Source organism: Mastigoproctus giganteus, chromosome 10 (assembly GCF_048544385.1).
Source record: "Mastigoproctus giganteus isolate SK-2022 chromosome 10, ASM4854438v1, whole genome shotgun sequence".
Lineage (NCBI taxonomy): Eukaryota > Metazoa > Arthropoda > Arachnida > Uropygi > Thelyphonidae > Mastigoproctus > Mastigoproctus giganteus.
Genome location: NC_143584.1, coordinates 206999045 through 207020138, shown reverse-complemented (window position 1 = coordinate 207020138; position 21094 = coordinate 206999045). Strand labels below are relative to the sequence as shown.

Here is a 21094-nt window from a genome sequence, read left to right as displayed (position 1 = left end):
CCTCAAATTCATCAAATTTATTTACTAAACCCCTAGCATTGGTGTACACGCAAGTATACCTGCACCTGTTTCTATTCTTAGCTACCCTAACACAACCCATGTGTTTACTTGTACCGCAATGGCTCCCAGCAGTCTCTGAAATACCATGAATCTTGTTTTCCAGGCTTCTGCTCATTCTAATAGAAGCAGTGCAAGAATCTCTTTCACCTCTGCCAGTGGCTACTGTCAATCTATTGGTCTTTGTCTCCCCCCAAGCTAGCAGTTTTCTGACCCACCTAACACTGCCTCGATAGCATCAGCAAATATTCTTGCACCTTTTCTATTTAAGTGTATCCCATCCCTGTAGAAGCAATCTCTCCTGTTAACAAGTAAAGTCCAGGCTGAAAAAAATTCTACCCCTTGAGCCTTGCACAATCTTTCCAGGGCCGAATTGATCGACAAGGCTCTCATCATATACTCCCTCCTATCGTGTCTGGGCAGAATTGCAGACACTTTCAAATTCAACCCTAATTCTCGGCTTTTGTTCAACAGTGACCTGTACTTGTTAAGTAATTCTGCCAGTCTCCTACTCTTAATATTATTAGTGCCAACGTGTACAACTATATCACCTTTTGTGCCCTTAAAAGATGATATTCGCTCTACAACATCATCAACCTTTGCCCCTGGCAGACATACCCTGGTCCTGTTCCACCTATCTTTTTTACAAAGCATGTTCCCCGTTTCCCTGACAATAGAGTCACCAACAACTACTAGTTCCTTCGGGACCAGCGCATTCTGCCTTAGGGGTTGTCTCTGTGTCACGCGATGCCCAAGTGCAAGCTCTGGCATTGATGTGGGCAGCTGAGAGCTTGATGGGCCCCTCAATTTAGTTTCTTCGAGGGCATCTACCCTGTCCTTCAAGCTCTCATATAGGCCCACAAGAACGCAGAGTTGTTGCCTGATATCGATACACTCCTTGCATCGCGCACACACAAAGACATCCCCCTTGGCAGTATCATGTTCCGTACCCGATTGCTCTGCAAACATCAAGCAAACAGTGCATTTTATAAGGCTGTGAGTCAGAGGACAACTGCCCCCCTCAGTTCTGCTCTGAGCCATAGCACTTCCATTAGCTTGAGCCTTTTGCTTTGCTGCTCTGGTCTGAGTCATGATTCTATTAATTTATTAATTAATTATGTTATGTTATTAATTATATTATGTTTGTAATCTAAGTCGTTATATGTATTTATTTAAACGTACAATTTAACTGCTAACGAAGTTCAACTAACGCTATCTAGTACGGTATATAACCTACGGTATATCTAGTACGGTATCACAATGGCGGGAAAATTACTGATGGTAGCGGTAGTTACGAACACGTGGAAACCCTTACCGATACTTTTACAAGGCCGAGTAAAGAATAAATACACCAAATTAATCAAAAAATCACAAAATAATGTTATACTACTAAATTTAAATCAAAAGTTTTAGAAAAACAATTTCAAATCAATGAATAAGAAAAATCCACTTAGCGGCTTTGAACACGACCGTCACTAGTAGCCTCGTCAGCAGACTCCCAATATCTGGAATATCTTGAAGTTCCAATCAATTGACTGGAACATCAGTCCCCCAATTCACAAAGGGGGATCGAAGGGTGATATGAGTAATTACAGACCAGTTTAACTTCTGTTCTGGGTAAAATAATGGAGTCACTGGTTAAAGATGCATTGCAGGATCATCTAGACAACACTGCAGCAATAATTCAGACACAGCATGGGTTTGTTAAGGGAAAGTTTGTCTGACAAATTTGATAAGATATTATGATGTGGTTACAAAGGAACTGGATGCAAAAAATAATTTTGATATCATATATTTGGATTTCAGGCAAGCTTTTGACACTGTTGTGCATGGAAGACTATTGTACAAATTGGAACAAATGGTATTATGGGTAAGTTGCTACAATGGATAAAAGGATGTTTGAGTGGGAGAAGACAGAGGATGGTAATTAATGCGTGCTGCTCTTCGTGGACTAATGTTATTAGCGGAGTCCCACAGGGTTCGGTGTTGGGTCCTCTGTTGTTTTGTATATTTATCAATGATATTGATGAAGGTATATCAGGCTTGGTGTCGAAGTTTGCAGATACAAAGATTGGCAGGGTTGTTAATGACAATAATGGCAGTCTGCTACTGCAACAGCATCTATATAATTTGGGCAGATGGGCTAAGAAGTGGCAACTGAAGTCCTGTGTAACTTCTGTTCTGGGTAAAATAATGGAGTCACTGAAGTCACCTTGACAAATGCAAAGTACTGCACATGGGTAGAAGTAACCCCAGAGAAACGTACCAACTGTGTGGTACTACATGTAAGGTGGTAGAAAATGAAAGACCTGGGAGTAACTGTGCAGTCAGATATGAAGTTTTCTGAGCAATGCAGACAGGCTGCCAGGGCAGGTCATGGGGTTTTGTCAATGATATATAGGAATTTTGCTAGCAAGGAAAAGGAGGTGATTGTCCCTCTGTATAAGGCAATGGTCAGGCCATGCTTTGAGTACTGCGTACAGGTCTGGAGGCCTCATTTTAGGAAGGATGTAGATTTGCTTGAGCATGTACAGAGAAGGGCAACAAGATTGGTGAGGGGAATGAAGGGATCCTCTTACCAGGAGAAGCTTAAGTTCTGCAGATTGCAGTGGCTGGGGACTAGGCACCTGCGCGGTGATCTGATTGAGGTGTATAAGGCCTTGAATGGATTGAGCATGCTGAATTCTGATGGTATCCTTCCACTTGTTCAGATTACGAACCTAAGGAGACATAAATTCAAATTAAGAAAATACAGATGTAGAATAGATGTGCAGAAATTTGCCTTTTGCCAGCGGGTGGTTAATTGCTGGAACAAACTTCCATCTGTTGTGGAAGTTGATAGGTTAAATAAATTTAAGGAGGAACTGGACAGGCATTTGGAGGGAATGGTGTGTGTGTTTTTTTTTTTTTTTGTTTTTTTTTTTTGGCTGATGCTGCATAAGCTCATTCACTTACTTTCTTGCATCATATGCCACTACTACTACTACTACTAGAGGTACAAAATAACTACTTCAGGACTATGCAATTTGGCAAGAGCATTTGTCTTCTGCTAACTACATTTTAATAGAACTGAGAGAAAATATTTGAAGTAGTTACAATTTCCTGATTTTTTTTTTTTTTTTTTTTTTATTATGGAAATATCTGTTCAGGAAACTTTCTACAGTTAGATATAAAGGGATAACTATTTCATTCATCTTTAATAAGGATAAATGGATATTTAAGTATGAAATGACTTTAGCTATATGAACCTCCGATACATTTTTTTAATACACCAAAAGTAGTGTATTGAGAAGTCATATGGGACGTATGACCACTACATTCAGCATTAGTAAACAATGCAAGAAAGCAAGCTTAAAAGGCATCAGCTAAAGGGGCAAAACCCTTCCTAGATCACCTGTCCATTTGCTCCAATACTTGGTCTACTTCTATGAATTTATTCTAACTACTCACTTCCACAACAACATATGGAAGTTTGTTCCAGCAATCAACCACCTTCTGGCTGAAGGCAAACTTCTGCACATTTATTAAATCTTTATTGCAATAATATAATAACTAGAGGGCTTTGCCCTTTGCTCACCAACCCCAGCACACACATTTTCTATGTAAAATGTATAGAGGCATGATGGGGTAAGTCGAATCTTTTCTGTGTAAAAGACACACGTGTCAAAATGCACTGATTGATATCTAATCAGGAAATGAACTATGTAATTATTTACCTGTGCATTTGTAGTGATGTAATTGCCCACTTGTACCACATGACCCACATCCCTCTTCTCCCATTGGTTACCCAACCAATCAGCATTCTCAAGGTAGAATAAATATCACTTTATAATTATTTACCTGTGTTTACATAGGTCACTTAGGAAAAGGCCTTTTGCTTTGGGTTGCATAATGCATGAGGAATATTGTTGCATCAGAAAGAGTGGGACTAAAATATTTACAAAATACTAAACTATTTACAAATATACAAACTGTATAGAGTCCCTTCATCAGCTCACATTACAATGGAACATCAAATGATATTATGCATGGTCATGTATGAAGTGAAGCACATGCACGAGGTTGGTGAATGTTGTGGAGGCAGTTGTCTTTCAATGTGACGAACATTGGCGTGTGTCCCACATACATGCTCTACATTGTCAACAGCAAGTGTCTGATTCTGCCCAGTAACCCATTTGACTGCCTTCCATGTAATGTTCGCTAACCTCATGCTCGTGCTTCACTGTCTAATACATGACCACGTCTGGCATCATTTAATGTTCCATTGTAATGTTTTTTGTATATTAATGTCAGCTGATGAAAGGACCCATCATCCTGATACAGTAGAGGTATGATTGTAAGTAGTTTAGTATTTTGTAAATATTTGTATAGTTTTGTACAGTGTAATATTATTATTTGTATAAAATAACATTATACTAACATTTATAACACACTGATCAAAATTAATCAGGAAATGACCTATGTAATTATTTACCTGTGCATTTGTAGTGACATATTGCCCCACCCTCTCTCCCATTGGCTTGAATAAATAACACTGGAGAAAACTTTTTTTAATGTATAGAGAGATAATAATACAAATTGATACATTGCAATATTGCACTTCACAGCCACCAGGCCAGCAGTTAAGAGAAAGTAATGTATGATTTTAACCATTTTTCTGTAGTGGAATCTGACCCTGAGCACATCATGAGCAGGGCCAGCTTCAGGGGCAATAGAGCAGTGCAGCTGCACAGGGTGACAAAATTTAGGGGTTGCAAACTGTCCCACAAATTCACTGATTTGCTGTAAATCAAGTCGCGCTCTTCCGAAAGTGTCCATGTGCAGTCAATCGTACATTCAGATTCGAGCAAAATGTGGTTTATTTATTTCCTAAATAATATATTTTATTCTATCCTTCAGGGGCTCTCATACATTTTCTTTTTTAAAATAAAGTATTTTTCAATTAATAGTAAAAATATTGTTTTTTAACATTTGATTGCATGTCTATGAATCATTTTGAATTTGTGCCATATCATGATTCAAGTAAACAGCAGCGTTCAAGAAAGTTAATATTGGAAATGTGATGAACGTTGCTGTAAAATGCATTAACAATACATAAACTTAATAGGAAGTTGGAGAGGCACATCAAAAAATCACGCACAGGGTGCTTGATAGACCTGGGGCTGGTTCTGATCATGAGTCTGAGGTATCAGATGTGACACCATATGAAAAAGATTGAGCAGTGGACTAAGGTATTGTTGATACATACATAATCAAAGGTGTCGCATCTCAGCACAAAATGTGCTCTTTTAAAATTGCTGAATGAATAATTCTTCAAGCATTCTTTTTCATCGTGATGATTAAAAATATATTACAATAGTAAAGTGATATGTAATTTAGCATAAGTAAAGTATTTTGGCAACATTTTTAATTATAGAATTTTACTTTTTTTAATAGATTCATGGTGGACAGAAAAATATTTGTTGTGGGATTTGGATTGTATGGCTCAATACATGGGCCCTCTGACTATGATGTTAACATTCAGGTATTTGCATTAGTATATTTGAAGATAATTGTTTGATATTTTATTCTTGTTTTATGGACTATTTGGACTACCATTGTGTAACATTTGCAGTATAATTGAATCAATTTAAAAATAATAGACAAATGTATATTTGCACAATTACATAGTTCATTGAGTGGAAAAGAAGAAAGTTTTCCACTCTTGATATTAGTGAACATTTTAAAGGCATTCAATTCACTAAATAAAGTTGCACAATGTTAACATTTTGGGTCCACTTTAGTTAACAAAATTTGATTCTGTTAACAAGATCAATTTATTTGCTGTAAAAGCATCTGGACTCAGGCATAACTTAAACTGCTTGCATCTATTTCTTGAGCATCAGACTATTTAATTTTGCAGATATTAAGTCTAGTGATTTTTATTTTTAAATTAAGAGTACCACATTTACAGTAATTATTTTAATTATCAGTATATAAATTACTGATTGAAGTATTAATTTAACATAATTTAATGGAAATTATTTTCTAGTATAACCTGCTTAATATTTTATTATTATTATTATTAGCCATATGGTGCAAGGAAGCCTGAGGCTTATGCTGCAACAGCCAAAAAAAAAAAAAAAAAAATCTGAATTACACAGACAGACAGAGAGAGAGAATGAATGATGATATCCAGCTCAGGACCCTGGGTGTGCCAAGCTCATACTCACCAGATGTGAGCCCCTTTTGTTTGGTAATAAAGAAAATTCTTTACAACCAGAAAAGACTTCTACAACCAGCTCCAACATACGCTGGATTCAATTCCACAGACAGAAGTGATCATCTTCGCAGGGGACTTTAATGCCCAGATTGGCGTGGACAGATCTGGTTGGGAAACAACAATGGGCAAGTTTGGCCATGGGAAGATCAATGACAACGGACTACGTTTGTTGTCCTTTGCCGCATCTAACAACCTGATCATTGGAAACAGCCATTTCCAGCACCCTCAAAAACATCAACTTACATGGCGAAATCCATCTGGCAAGGACTCAGCAATCCTGGACTACATTTTGATCAACCAAATTTCGCTCATCACTCATGGACGTTCGTGCCATGAGGGGACCTGATTGTGGATCTGATCACTACCTCATCCGGGCTAAGGTGCATCTCAAATTACGGCATGCAAAAAGATCATCTCGGTCAGCCAAGCTGGACTGGAGGCAGCTAATGAATGCTGCCAATAAACAGGCATATCAGATCGCCCTATCCAACCGCTTCGAGATGCTGGCCGTGCCCGAGGATATAAATGAAGAAGAAAAGCAGATCTCTGATGCCATCCTGGAATGTGCCAAGCCCCTATGTCCACCTGCCCGACGTCGAACGCAACCATGGATATCAGACGAGTGCCTCGACCTCGTGGACAAACGGAAACAGGCAAAGTTGGTCGACTTTGAACGGTACCGGCAGCTAAACCGAAAAGTCCGACAAAGAATGACAGCAGAAAGAGAAGCATACTGGAACCAAGTGGCAGACGATCTTGAAGTGGCGGCATCCAAGAACGAGTACCGCACTCTATACCGCACCCTCAGATGTCTGAGTGGAAAGACCAAATTGACTAGCGACAACATCAAGAATGCTGATGGGACCTTCGTGCGATCACCATCCGAACGCCTGCAACGGTGGAGTAAATTCTTCAAAGCTTTGTATAATCACGACCCACCTCAGGGACTGCCAGCAACAGCACTCTCGATCGACCCCCCTGAGGTCTCCATGGTCGATGTTGAGCCTACAGTAGAAGAAGTGAAAGCAGCCATACAATCCCTGAAGAATGGCAGGGCACCAGGAGTGGACCAAGTCACCACAGAAGCGATCAAAGCCGGGGGAGATGTACTGCTTCGCCGACTACACTCACTCCTCAAAACCATCTGGTGCACTGAACAAATTCCGCTAACATGGAGGAAAGCCATTATCGTACCGATCCACAAGAAAGGTGATAACCGGGACTGCAAGAACTACCGTGGCATCAGTCTCCTTTCCATCATCGGAAAGGTCTTTATGAAGATCATCCAGTCAAGACTGCAAAAACATCGCGAGCAAACCAGTCGAGAAGAACAGGCAGGATTTAGACCCGGGCGAGGATGCTGTGATCAAATCTTTGCCATTCGTCAGCTGATGGAGGAGAGGATCCGGTGTGGACAGCGAACCGTCATTGTTTTCATTGACTTTAAGTCTGCTTTCGACTGTGTCCACCGGCCTGCCTTATGGAAACTACTAGAGGTTGAACATGTACCCCGAAAAGTCATCACACTCCTCCAAACTGCATACAACGGTTTAACCAGCCAGGTGCGCATCCAGAAAGATTTATCTGAGGAATTTACCATCCAAACTGGAGTCCGCCAAGGGGATGTAGCCTCCCCGTTGCTTTTCAACATCGTGGTCGACGCCATTATGAGGCAAGCATTCAGAAACAGACAGGGCATACAATATGACAAGGATCACTATGTGACTGACCTGATGTTTGCTGATGATAGTGCTATCCTTGCCGGTAACGACGCTGAAGCCACGGACATCCTCTACGACATTGCCCGCATTGCCCGGCCATACGGTTTGAAGATCAATGCTGATAAGACAAAGGCCCTGACAACAGATGGGTCGCAAGCCACCATCTATCTCGAAGGCGTCCAGATCGAGCAAGTGCAGGACTTTAAATACCTTGGGTCGCTGGTCCAGGAGAAGAAAGTTGCATCCACCATGGAAATCCACAGCAGAATTGGACAGGCGGCCACTGCGTTCGCCTCGCTCAAATGGTGTCTGTGGAAGAGGACCAACATTTCCACAAAGACTAAAATCCGACTCTTCCGGACTTTGATCCTGCCCATTCTTCTTTACGGATCGGAAACATGGATTTGTCTCAAGTTAGATTTGAACAAACTTGAGGTATTCCAAATGTGATGCCTGCGGCAGATCTTGGGCATCTCTCTTCGCGACCGCATCACTAATGATACCATCCGTGCCAGATGCCAACAGCAACCAACCATTGCCGACCAAATCCAGAAGTGAAGGCTTAGATGGTTTGGCCACGTATGTAGAATGGGCACGAATAGAATACCATCCACACTCCTTTGGAGACAACGACCCACCCAATGGAGCATCCAACGGACCGCGCCTAGGAAAACGTGGGCCAAGCAAGTGGAAAATGACTTGAAGAGCCGACGTCTCGACCTTAACCAGGCTAGGACTGACGCCGTGGATCGTAAGGTATGGAAGAACATCACAGAGCAAGTCCGAAACCCTGCGGCACCTACAGCAGCATACTGGTTGCGTGGCCAACCGCTTCCCCCAGCTGCCAGCTAAGGACCGAAGAAGAAGAAGAATAAAGAAAATTATGTACATTTAAGGGAATCAAGAAAAGGATTATTGTTCATTCTTGAGAAAAGTGAACATTTTTGTCTTCTCTTTTTATAAAGAAATGAAGATTGTGTACTCGAAACTAAAACAAAGGAACGCTTTTCTCTTACATTTGGCTTCCAGAACTTAGTTGGTACTTTGTGCCTACTGAGCAACAATGTTCATTTTTGAAAAGCATTTGTTTCATGGCCTGCACTTTAATTACGGTAAATGTGGGTTCAGGACATGTTTGATTATGTCGTGTTAAGATATGATCAAATTTGAAGTGGGGGGGGGGGGGTTCGAGCCCGTGACCACCAAATACGGAGGATGCGGAAAGGTCAGGGAATGACTACCACATATCCCCGGAGCAATATGGCCTTAGTTGCTAATGCTCCTAAAAACCAAATAACCACATCTTGAGAAGTAATAGGAAATTTGCTGTTATAAGCAATGTATGTTTATTCAAATGATAAGATGCTCATCCACTTCTAGCCTTAGTCATAACTGGGACCTTATTAAGAAAGACTCTCGCTATCAGTTTACAGTGGCAAACAGCTGGTATTTGTGTACTCTTTGAAGCAGTGATCAGCTTCATAGGCTAAGGGAAGGATGTTTTGATTTAAGGTCCCAGTAACATATCACAAATGTCCTCTGGCATTTTGATCAGGACTGTCATAATGTTTCAAAATATATAATGGCCAAGTTCTCATTCAATTTTGAGCTCATTTTGTATTAATAGTAAAAATTATTTCCATCATGTATGAGTAAGTTTTCTACACCAGGCTGATATTTTGAATATTTAGTGACTTCATCATAGTAATTTACCAGATTGTAATTTACCTCCCCTTAAACCCATACTGGGATGTACTCATAATACCATTATTATCAAGGTGGTCCTGAATCACAGCCTTAATCATAAACTCCATAATCTTTCCTACAACCACAGAAGTCAGACTTATTTGGTCTGTAGTTACCCAATTCCTCTTTAGTTACCACTTTTGTGAATTGGGGAAACATTAGCATTTCTTCAGTTCAAAGGATCATTCCAGAGTCTAATGATATTCTCATTTAATGCCCATCTGACCATCCCCCTTTATACTTTATTTTCTTACTGGTGTATATGCATTCCTAGCTTTTGTGACTATTGCAGCTCATCAGCCACTTCTGTTGGGCTTTCAAAACCTTGAGCTTAATGGCACAATGTTCCTGGAGTTATTGCATATGCCCATTTTGAAAGATGTAAGCAATTGCATTGAACCATTAAGGTTAATTATGAGAGCATCATTTGACTTGAGATTCCTCTGGATTGGAGACATGCCAGTGTGTCACCAGTATATATACATATATAAAGGTTGTTCTAAGAGTGACAGAATGTTCAGTCTAACTTCAATAGTAGAGAAAATCATGAAAGTCATCAATCAGAGTGCACTACAGTGACATTTTGATAGAAATGGAATTCTGAAAGTTGTAAAATGCTGTTTTAAGGTAAAATTATGTTTAACTAACCTGATTAGTTATTTTGACAATGTTACTTGTGAGCTGGATGTAGGAAATAATTCTAACATTATTTGGATTTTAGCAAAGCTTTGACTCGGTCCTTCATGAGAGCTTAATGTATAAGTTGAAACATGTTGGAATTGTGGATAAGATTCAAAGATGTGGGCTGGCTGCAGGGCAGAAAGCAGAGGGTTGTGATTAATAGTTACTCTGCAGATTGGTCTAACATGATTTTTCTGGGACTACTGTTGTTTCTTATTTTCCTAAATTACATTGATGAAATTATAATGACATGATTTCAAATTTTGCAGATTATGTAAATTGTGGGAGATCAGTGCCAAGCAGCACTCCTTCACAATGACTTGGATAGGCTTCAAGAAAAGTGGCAGATAAGTTTTAATGCCACCAAATGTAATGTTGGGTAATAGCAAACAAAGGATATCGTGCACACTTTGTGGGGTTGAATAAAAACAGTAAAGAAAAAAAAAAAAAGGATTTGGGAGTTGCAATATGGTTAGACCTGAAGTACTCCAAGCAGCATAGACAGGTGGCAAGGAAGGCCCACGTGTGATTTCAGTGATTTACTTCTACATTTGCTTGTAGAGATAGGGAAGGCATACTCTTAATTCACTGTATAAAGGCAGTTGCATAGCAACGGGATGGGGGGTATGCCATCACTTGCAAATATGAGAAGGAAAGTATTAACTTTAACAAAATAATTTCAACTTTTTTTTTTTTTTTTTTTTAATTTATCTTTCCCCACTTAAATTTACAGTTGTTAGATGAAATTTCTATTTGATACGCTTTAATTAACAACAAGATACTTTGATTTTTATATTAACCAACTGCCACTAATACTTGCATTTAAATTTTTAGTATGTTAAGACACATGAAACTGGGGATCAAAACAATATTCAACCTTGAAAAACGTGTTTAGTTTAACCACATTTTTTTACAAAGTTTTTCTTACAAGTCATTAAGTTAGCACCACATTTTTGGTGAGCAGATATATATGAAGTATACAGGATTGATACGAAGTATCCTGAAAATTCATTTTGATTTCTACTTATTTTATTTTACAGATATTTTCAGTTTTTTAATTAATGAACTTCTTTATATAGGTCCCTATATACAAAATTAAGTGAAATCGGCTCAGCGGATTTCAACAGAGAAAAGCAAAGAAAGCAAGAGAAGTTATTTAAGCAATGTCTGGTTCATTGTTGAAGTATGTTACACCTTCAACATCTAGTGCAATAGATATTCAGCATGATAAATGAGAAAAGAAAGTTATTTATCCACTAGGAGAGAAGAATCTAGAAGATGCTTATTCATCCATTAATGGAGAAAAATCTAGTGAAAATACACACGAGCAAAGAAAAGATTTTGAAAAAGAAGAGGAAGTAAACGTATTTTTAAAGTAGTCTGACATTGCTTTTTGGCCTATCCCAGATAATTTGAGAATTTATTTTATTAAGAAAGACAGTGAATATTTTTAAAAATAAGGACAGACCTTTTGACACTGTTGAAAGAACAGGAGAAAAACTTAAAAGCGGGAAATGTCAACAGCTAACAACTTCCTGGTTTTATAAGACACTGCCAGATGGAGAAAAAATTAAGAACATGGATGATTTATTCACTATCATCAGGAAATTTATTTTGTTTTTGCTGCAAACTATTTTCATTGGAGAATAAAGAAATCGAAACATCCAACTTTATCATGAGATTTAAAACTTGGAAATTAAATCCAAAGATTTCTGACCATGAAAATAGTGAACAGCATCTCTTGTATTTGGAGAAGTGAAAAACCTTAAGTGCAGAGTTGAAGTTTTAATAAACTATTGACCACATTCATCAGACAGTACTGGATAAAGAAAATTAAGAAATGCAGAGATGTTTTACATTGGCTTTTAGATGTAATCTTATTTCTGGCTTGTCAGAATCTTCCTTTTCGTGGACATGAATCCATATTTTCTACAAAAAAAGGAAATTTTGGAGAAATGGTAAAGTTGCTATCAAATTATGACTCAGTTTTGAAAGAACATATTTTAAGAATTGAACGTTCATCTGATAGGAAAGAACCTTCATTTATTGCTGGAGATTTAAAATAAGTAACATTTTAGGAAATTATGTGAGAGAGAAAAAATAGTAGCCGATAATATAAAACAATCTAAATGTTTTGGAATTCTATTTGACAATACACCAGACATATTCCACACTTACCAAATATGTGAAGTGATTAGATATGTTCACATTGTAGGTGACAGGTTGAAATGAAGGAATCATTTTTAGGCTTCTTCCCCATTGTTGGAAAGACTGCTGCTGAACTTGCAAAAGAAATTTTGAATAATTTAGAAAATGGACTGGATGTAAATCTGTGCTGTAGTAAAATTCAGGAATTCGTGGTGGGGGTCCAATCAAAAATCAAGGAAATTAATCCCAAAGCATTGTTTATGCCCTGTGCAAACCATTCATTAAATTTATGCGGGGTGCATTAATTTGCAAGCATTTTGTATTTGTGTAACCTTCTTTGGAACTTTGGAAAACATTTATACTTTTTTTTTTTTTTTTTCAATCTCTCCACACTGTTGGGAAATGATGAAAAAACATACAGGAATAACAATCAAAAGACTTGCCCAGACAAGGTGGATTACACATTATTAATCTGTAGATATCGTAAAAATGAATATTGAATAAATAACTTCCATTCTACAAACATTATGTGAACCTCAAGAGAATATAGTTACCAGAGAGACCACTCATATTTTATTATAATCCATATGTGATTTTTCTTTTGTTCTGGCATGAAATTCTACAAGAAGTTAACCTTACACAAAAATATTTACAAACAGTCAGAATAAGCCTGGAAAAATGTGTTAAAGTTAGACCTCAAAATTATTTATTAATGAAGAAAGAAATAAATTTTAGAAAGGGCTCTTCAATTTGCAAATAAAACTTGAGGAAATGGTCATTTTAATAGGAAGAATAAGGATAAAAAAAACAAATGCCGGGAGAAATTACGAAGGATGCTGGACTGTCACTCCAAGAAGAATTAGAGTGATGTATGAATGCCTAGATAGGTTTTGTCGAGAATTGAAGGTTCATTCAAGAGTGATGGACTAAATTCTTTCAATGTTTGCCATTATTCGACCATATAATTTGGTTGTTGTAAAAAAAGAATTTAAATTTGACTGGCATATAAGAATATGAAGTGCATATTTCAAAGCAGACCGAAATTTTCGATGAATTCAGTCAGGAAGAAATTGTATTAGAAATTGGCAGACTAAGAGGTCACAAGCTGCAAAAATAACTGTTTAGGAAGTGGACAGCTTTGCAGTTTGTAGACTTTATTATAAAGTGGGATTTTTTTTTTTTTTTTTTTTTGGAATCTCTACCAAATTTATTAATTATGTTTAAGGTTCTTTTTAGCAGTATGTGTATCTATAGCTTCTTGCAAAAGAAGCTTTCCAAATTAAAATTAATTAAAAATTACTTCCACCCATCAGTGGGTCAGGCTAATTATCAAATCTAGCTATATTATCTATTGAAAATGGAATATACCAGTAAAATTAATTTTAATGAGGTTATCAATAAACTTGCCGAAATTAAGACACTAAAATGGAAACTATAAATCTCTTCTGTTATTGATTTTCACATCTTGTATCTCTTTTTTCAAGTTGATAACATTAGTTATACGGTTTTATTCATAGTATAACTATACACTATGAATAAAACATACACTATACTTTATTCACTGAATTTTTAACATTCCTTGCAAAATGTTTCTTAGTTTTCTGCAATTTCTTAATCAATTAAGTTTTAAGGCTTTTTTCAAGTTTATGACATTATTTAGGGGATAACACCAGAAGGATCTGTTCCGGGTGCAAAAGACCGTAGATAATGCCACTGGTTGTATGACTGCACTTGGAATACTGTGTCCAAGTATGAAGACTGCACTAAAAAACGAAAATTTGAGCTTCTTGAAAGGGTATGATTTACTTGGTGGGCAACTCACTTTATAAGATCTGTAAAAGGCATCAGTGTGAAGAAAGGCTTTGAATATGTGGGTTGCAGAGTTTGGCAACAAACCAGACACTTTAAGGTGGTGGGGTATCTGATTGAGTTCTATGAGGCTCTGAGAAGGGATAGTAAAATTATGTCCAAATTTTTCACTGTTATAAATGATTCCAGAACTAAAGGCCATTAATTCAGAGTTTGGGAAAAGAGATTTATACTGAATTGCAGGAAGTCTTCTTTTAGTCAGTGAGTTAATTATTAGAATAAATCAACATAGTTGAGGCTGCCAGTTGGGAGAAATTTAAAGGTCAGCCATATCTATATGAGTAGGGAAATGCATAGGTTGTTTATTTATTTATTTTTTTTTTTTTCCATTGTAACAAAACCCAGTGGCTTCCTTGTACTGTATAGTTAATATTAATACTAACATTACCAAGTTTTATACACTCACAATGCAGTCTTTTTAAATTTTAACTGAGGTTAAAGTAGTGCTAAGCCCCTACAGATTTGCCCTCCTTTAACATCAGTAGCATTTCTAACAAACATATCTGATATCATTTTATCACTTATTTTACAGCAATTTGGCCCCTTGACAACCCTCAGAGATTCACACTTTCTTTCTACTATAAATATTACAAAGCATGTTTTCAACTCATCTTCCATTTTTGCTGGTCTTTTTATAGACCTGCTGCAACCAGTTAAGGAACATGTTTGATTTACTCATTATTTTTGTATTCACATTTGAGAACTTCCTGTCCCCATTGTTGGATGTCTTTACTTTTACTTTCTTGTGAACAGCTTTCATCTTTCTTATCCCATCAGTGGTTTTGTTACAGATTCTTTTATTAATTCTCATATAAATTAGAATCATGTGATTGCCTGAACTGTCCCATGCTGTTTCTTTTGCTCAGTTAAACCCTTAATCTCACCTGCCATCCATTTTGACATCTTACATTTATGGAACTTCACCACTGATACAAATGCATTTGAAGCTCTGAGGATAAATCCCTTGAATATTTTCATTCAACCCTCCAATTAATGAAACCTAAGAAATATTCCATTCCATTATCGTTCCCTCTGAAACTGATTTTCGTGCCTTTACTTTATACCAGTTGACAAGATTTTGTCAATTTACCAATTGCTAATTGACAAGATTCTTGCTAACACAAGTTCAGAACCTTGGTGCTGCCTGTCACTGATTTATCCAGAACAAGAACTGCTGGAAGAGATTCCTATTAACAGTACCTTGAATGTCATGCAAATTGTGTGCATTAATTCCCCTTAACTTATTTCTTTATTTTATTTACTATTATTTTTCTAACTTAGGACTACTTACATTTGTGATTGCATATTACTAGTATTTCCATGGCCAAAGTCTAAATCTTAATATGGGTAACAATTGCCAGTTTTATTCTAACCATTTGTATGTATGTACCATGAATACCATGTAACAATTGCTTAACTATATAAATAAACATCTTGTGTATAATTATAGTACATTATTTTTTTATTTTATTACTTTGATTCTCAGTTTTACTCATTGAACTATATTGAAGATATTTTAAATATATTATAATATTTGAGATGTGATGTGAAAATATTTTAAATTTCTTTAGGTAATTCACACTGGAACTGGAAAAGTTCTTGGCTCTAATGATACTAGTTTTAGCTGTGATGGTTCAAGTTCAACTTTTCGTGTAATGTTTAAGACTCCAGTTGAAATTGTTCCAAATAACAATTACACAGCATGTGCAACTCTTAAGGTAAATTCTTATTTTAGTTCAAATGCATCATGTCTATATGCAGTAAGTTAACCAATGTTATTATAGTGGCATTGTTTCATTACATCTTGTATTGTGAATACCTTCACAATGAGTTGCCTTTCTGGTTATACTTCAAATAAGTAACGCTTCCCCAAAAGAGAAGACTATTGCTACTTATTCTCGCTACTTGTTCTCAATGGATACCACCACCCATACAAGCATGCATTTCAGGGCCTAGTTGGTCCTTCAATGGTGATTGGTAAGTATCCAGTCGTGTAATGACTTCACTACCCAGTTATGAAATTAACTAATTAACAATATGAGAGATGCCAAACAGTGTACAGTGGTTTAAGACCTGAAAAAAAAAAAAAAAAAAAAAAAATTGTGAATACCTTCACGATATGAGATGTCTTGCTAATTCTTGCATTGTAAAGGGTGGTTAGCTGAGTCACCATGCTGCTTCACTGCTGTGTTATGAGGCAAGAAGCCCACCACAGGCATTGTCTACATATGGCTGTCCCACATGTAGGGTTGCCAGGTCCTATGTTTTTCCCATAAACGTTTTTTTTTTTGGTTGATTTTACTGTTTACATTTTTAATTTGCCTGTAAGTAGGTTTTTTTCCTTTTCTTTTTACAATAAATCATGTTTTAAACATCCCGGTAAATATAGTTAAAAGTTGGTTGCTAGCACAACCATCAGATGATGCTGCAACTATTCAAAAACTGTTGGCAACAGCTGTTTTTTCAACATTTGCCTACCGTGAGAAAGGCTGAAGTCTTGGAACATATTGTTCTTTCATTTTCATTGTCCATCGTGTGGCAGAAGAAGAAAGAAAATGTACCCAATATCAGTAGGATAGTTAAGTATTCCTGGCTCAAATGCTATTGTAGGAAGGGTGTTTTCATTAATGAAACTGAAGTGGACAGATGTCAGAAACAGAAATCACCGAGAATTAATCGAGGCAGAGTTGTAGATTGCAATGAATTTCTCTTTTACTTGTAAAGAGTTCCTTTGGTATGTAAAACAAAATAAACAATTGTTAAAAAGGACAATGTCAAAATAAGTACAATTAAAATATCAGACAATTTGAATTTTCTTGTATTTTTTAAAACTAATTTTATCGACAAAAATCTTTCTTTTTTTTAGGAAAACCTGACAACCCTACCCACATGTGACTTTTGGCTGGTTTATTGACTGCTGGTGAGTCAGTCATGGTAAACTTCTGATACCACAGAATGGGTGCACTTAGCCATGTTGGCTGTTGTCAAAATACTGGCTCCTGCATGTCCTGTCCCTGCAATCATTCTACATTCAAAGTCGCAATGATCTTGACCAACCCATTCTTGCAAACTCTCAAAACTGATTGCCAAGTGTATAACCTACTATCATATCAGCCATTCCCACTTGGAGCCTTCGCCAGCATTGCAGACCAGTCCATTCTGCCACAAGGGATATTGCTAATGCAAAGTGAACTCTGTGTATATTGTACTGCTAGCTTAAAGATTTTGCTTAAATCCCTAATCAAACAAGACACTGAATATTCCCACAGTGCAGGAAAAGGTTATTGCATAGATTGGTAGCAGACACAATTTGGCCTCAGTAGTCCTTGTGTCGTTAAGCCAAATACCACCAACAACAACAGCATAGATTGGTAACAATGTCTTTGGTGCAACCTGTAATGACTGTTGATAGCCACAGTAAACAACTTCATGGAATTGAATTTGTTGTAAAATTTAGTTAAATATAGTCTTCATTATTAACAAACACAACAGTTTTTGTTCCAGACACTGCCGTCATCTTATGTAATACATAGTAGTGCAACAATTCAAAAAAAATGATTACACATTTAAAATGTTTTATTATATAAAATTAATAAACAACACAAGGTACAGAAATGTGAAATCTATCAATATAGCTAATATATTAGAATACAAATTGAGATGATTTTTATCAAGAACTTTAAAGAAAACCACTTTAAGCTGAACAATGTATTCTTGAAAAATGGTAGGCTTCCAGAAAGTTTCCTATTGTTAATAGTAGTAATGGCAAATGATGCAAGAAAGCAAACTTATATAGCATAAGCCAAAAAAACACTTTACTCATCCAAGAATTTGTCTAGTTCTCCCTTGAATTTATTCAACCACCCACTGGCTGAAGGCAAACTTCTGCATATCTATCCTGCAACAATCCTTCCTCAACTTGAATTTATGCCCACTCATATGTGTAGTCTCAGGAAGTGGAAGAATATCATTAACATTCAGCTTACTCAATCCAGTCAAGGATTGAGTAAGCTGAATTTTAAACCCCTCAGTCAGGTCTCCCTGCAGGTGTCTGACCTCACAACTCTGCAATTTGCATAACTGAGCTCTTCTAGGCAAGAGCACCCTTTTGTTCCCTTCACCAATCTGGGTGCCCTTCTCTGCACCATTCCAGGAAATCTGCAGCCTTCCTAAAAGAGGCCTCCAGACCTGTATGCAGTACTCAAAGTACAGCCTAACCATGGCCTTATTCAAAGGGATAATCACCTCCTTTTTCCTGCTAGCAAAGTTTCTGTATATCATTGATGACACCTCATGAGCTGTCCTAGCAGCATGTCTGCACTGCTCAGAGAATTTAATGTCTGACTACACAATTACCCCCAGGTCTTTTTCATTCCTCAGTGTAGTACCACACAGTTGATAACTTACTCTGGGGTCATTGCTACCCATATGCAGTGCCTTACATTTGTCAAACTGTAATACATTTCTCAATGTATTGACCCAATTTTCCTAGACCATGTTGTAGCAGCTCACCCTGATGACTATCATTAACCACCCTGCCAACCTTTACGTTATCTGCAAACTTAGACATTAAGCCTGATATACCTTCTTTCATATCATTGATAAATATTGAAAACATCAATGGACCCAGCAATGAACCCTGGGGAACTTCATTAATAACAATAGTCCAAGAAGTGCCTATTGATGACTACTGTCTTCTTCCACTTAACCATCCCTTTATCCATAGCAGTAACTTGCCTTTAATGCAACAGTTTCAAAAGCCTTCCTAAAATCTAAGTATATGATGTCAAAATTATTTTTTGCATCCAGTTCCTTGGTCACTCCATCACGGTAACTTATCAGATTGGTTAGACAAGGCTGTCCCTTGACAAATCCATGCTGTGGTTGCAGTATAATTGCATGCCTGTCCAAAATAGTCCTGCATTACTTCTTTAACCAGTGATCCCATTATTTTCCCTGGAACACATGTTAAGCTAACAGGTCTGTAATTACTCATGTCACCTTTTGATCCCTTTATGAATTGAGGATATATTTGCACTTCTCCAGTCCGTAGGGCTATCCCCAAATCCAAGGATGCTTTCCTAATTATTTGATAGTTTGCTTATCTCCTTTGCTGCCTTCCTTAATACAGGGTGTCCCATAAATCCAGCATCATAGGGTTAATGTATATTTTTATAGACCATGATATATCTGAGCAAGGAAGAATGGATCCAAATAATTCTACTCATAGGAAATCAAAGTCAAAGAGAAGGATGCAGTATGTTGAATTTAACAGACTGCATCCAGACCACGAGCCAATAACAGTTGTGTTAGCAGACTTGTTGCAAAGTTTAAAGAAACAGGATGCATACAAGATAAACAACGCAGTGTTTATCTTTTGAGGGGATCAACTGATATGGAACCTGCTATCCTTGCTCATTTTAATAAAAGTCAAAGTCTACAGATTGTCCACTGAAACAGGAGTGTCAAAAAGTAGCATCCATCGCATTCTTAAGATTCACAAATGATATCCATATAAATTTCACCTCCTACAGAAATTAAACGAATATGATACCGACTGATGAATGGAATTTTGTGAGTGGACTTTGCAACAATATGCTTGGAACTGCCAATTTTACATCCATGTATTTTTTGCCCTATGATACTGGACTTATGGGACACCCTTTATATTATGAACAGAACCAGATTTTTTTAATTTTCTAAAGTAAGTCTGATTGTCAGTGTGTGGAATGCTGTTATATTTTCACAAAATACATTTTTTCCACTTACATTATAACTTTTTTAATGCCCTATAGCATATTAAACAAGAAAGTCTCATGTGCTGCTGCTTCATTTCTTCCCATTGGGTGCAGTTGCCATGCAAATGTTTGTGCTTTTAGTTTTGTTTTCCCATAAAATACATTTGAAAATATGGACTTATACAAGATTATAAAATAAATGATTCCTCTGCAAAAGGGTCACACAATTAACTTTATTTTGCTAATATAACAGTATCTCTTTATTTGAGAAAAGTATGACTTTTTTTTCAAATAAAGCATGTTAAACAAACTTGCTACCCATGTTAAACAAAAAAAATTTTTAATAGGATAACCTTATAAATAGGACCTGATCAGATTCATGTGGAACTGCTGAAACAACTAGACTACAGCAACATCCAACAACTAACGAAATGGTTCAATCAAATCTACAACAACAACGACATTCCATCCGAATGGCTCCAATCCATCTTTGTGGCCCTACCAAAAAAGGCTACCAGCCGGAAATGCGAAGACTTCAGGCTGATCAGTCTAATGAGCCAGGTGCTAAAAGTCTTCCTCAAGGTGATTCAGCAAAGGATAAGATGTAAGTGCGAAAGTGCACTAGGAAACACACAGTTCGGATTCTGCAGGGGACTAGGCACCAAAGAAGCAATTTTCTGTTTACAAATATTGCTACAAAGGTGCTATGAACATCAAAAAGACGTGTATATATGTTTTATTGACTACGAGAAAGCCTTCGATTCAGTAGACCACGACCGCCTAATTGATCGACTGAGAAAACTTGGACTTGAAAACAATGATATCAACTTTATTACAACTCTCTACTGGAATCAAACAGCCCGGCTTCGCTA

The 21094-nt window shown here is 37.1% G+C and overlaps 1 protein-coding gene across 1 annotated transcript in view; it reads left to right on the top strand.

The window, feature by feature from the left end:
- The window catches only part of LOC150079815 (BTB/POZ domain-containing protein 2-like), a 78478-nt gene that overhangs the window by 52157 nt on the left and 5227 nt on the right, over window positions 1–21094 (top strand). The window contains exons 3-4 of the mRNA XM_090383889.1: window positions 5494–5581; window positions 16056–16202. Of these exons, the coding sequence (XP_090240015.1) occupies window positions 5494–5581; window positions 16056–16202 (235 nt within the window). The remainder of the gene's footprint in view (window positions 1–5493; window positions 5582–16055; window positions 16203–21094) is intronic.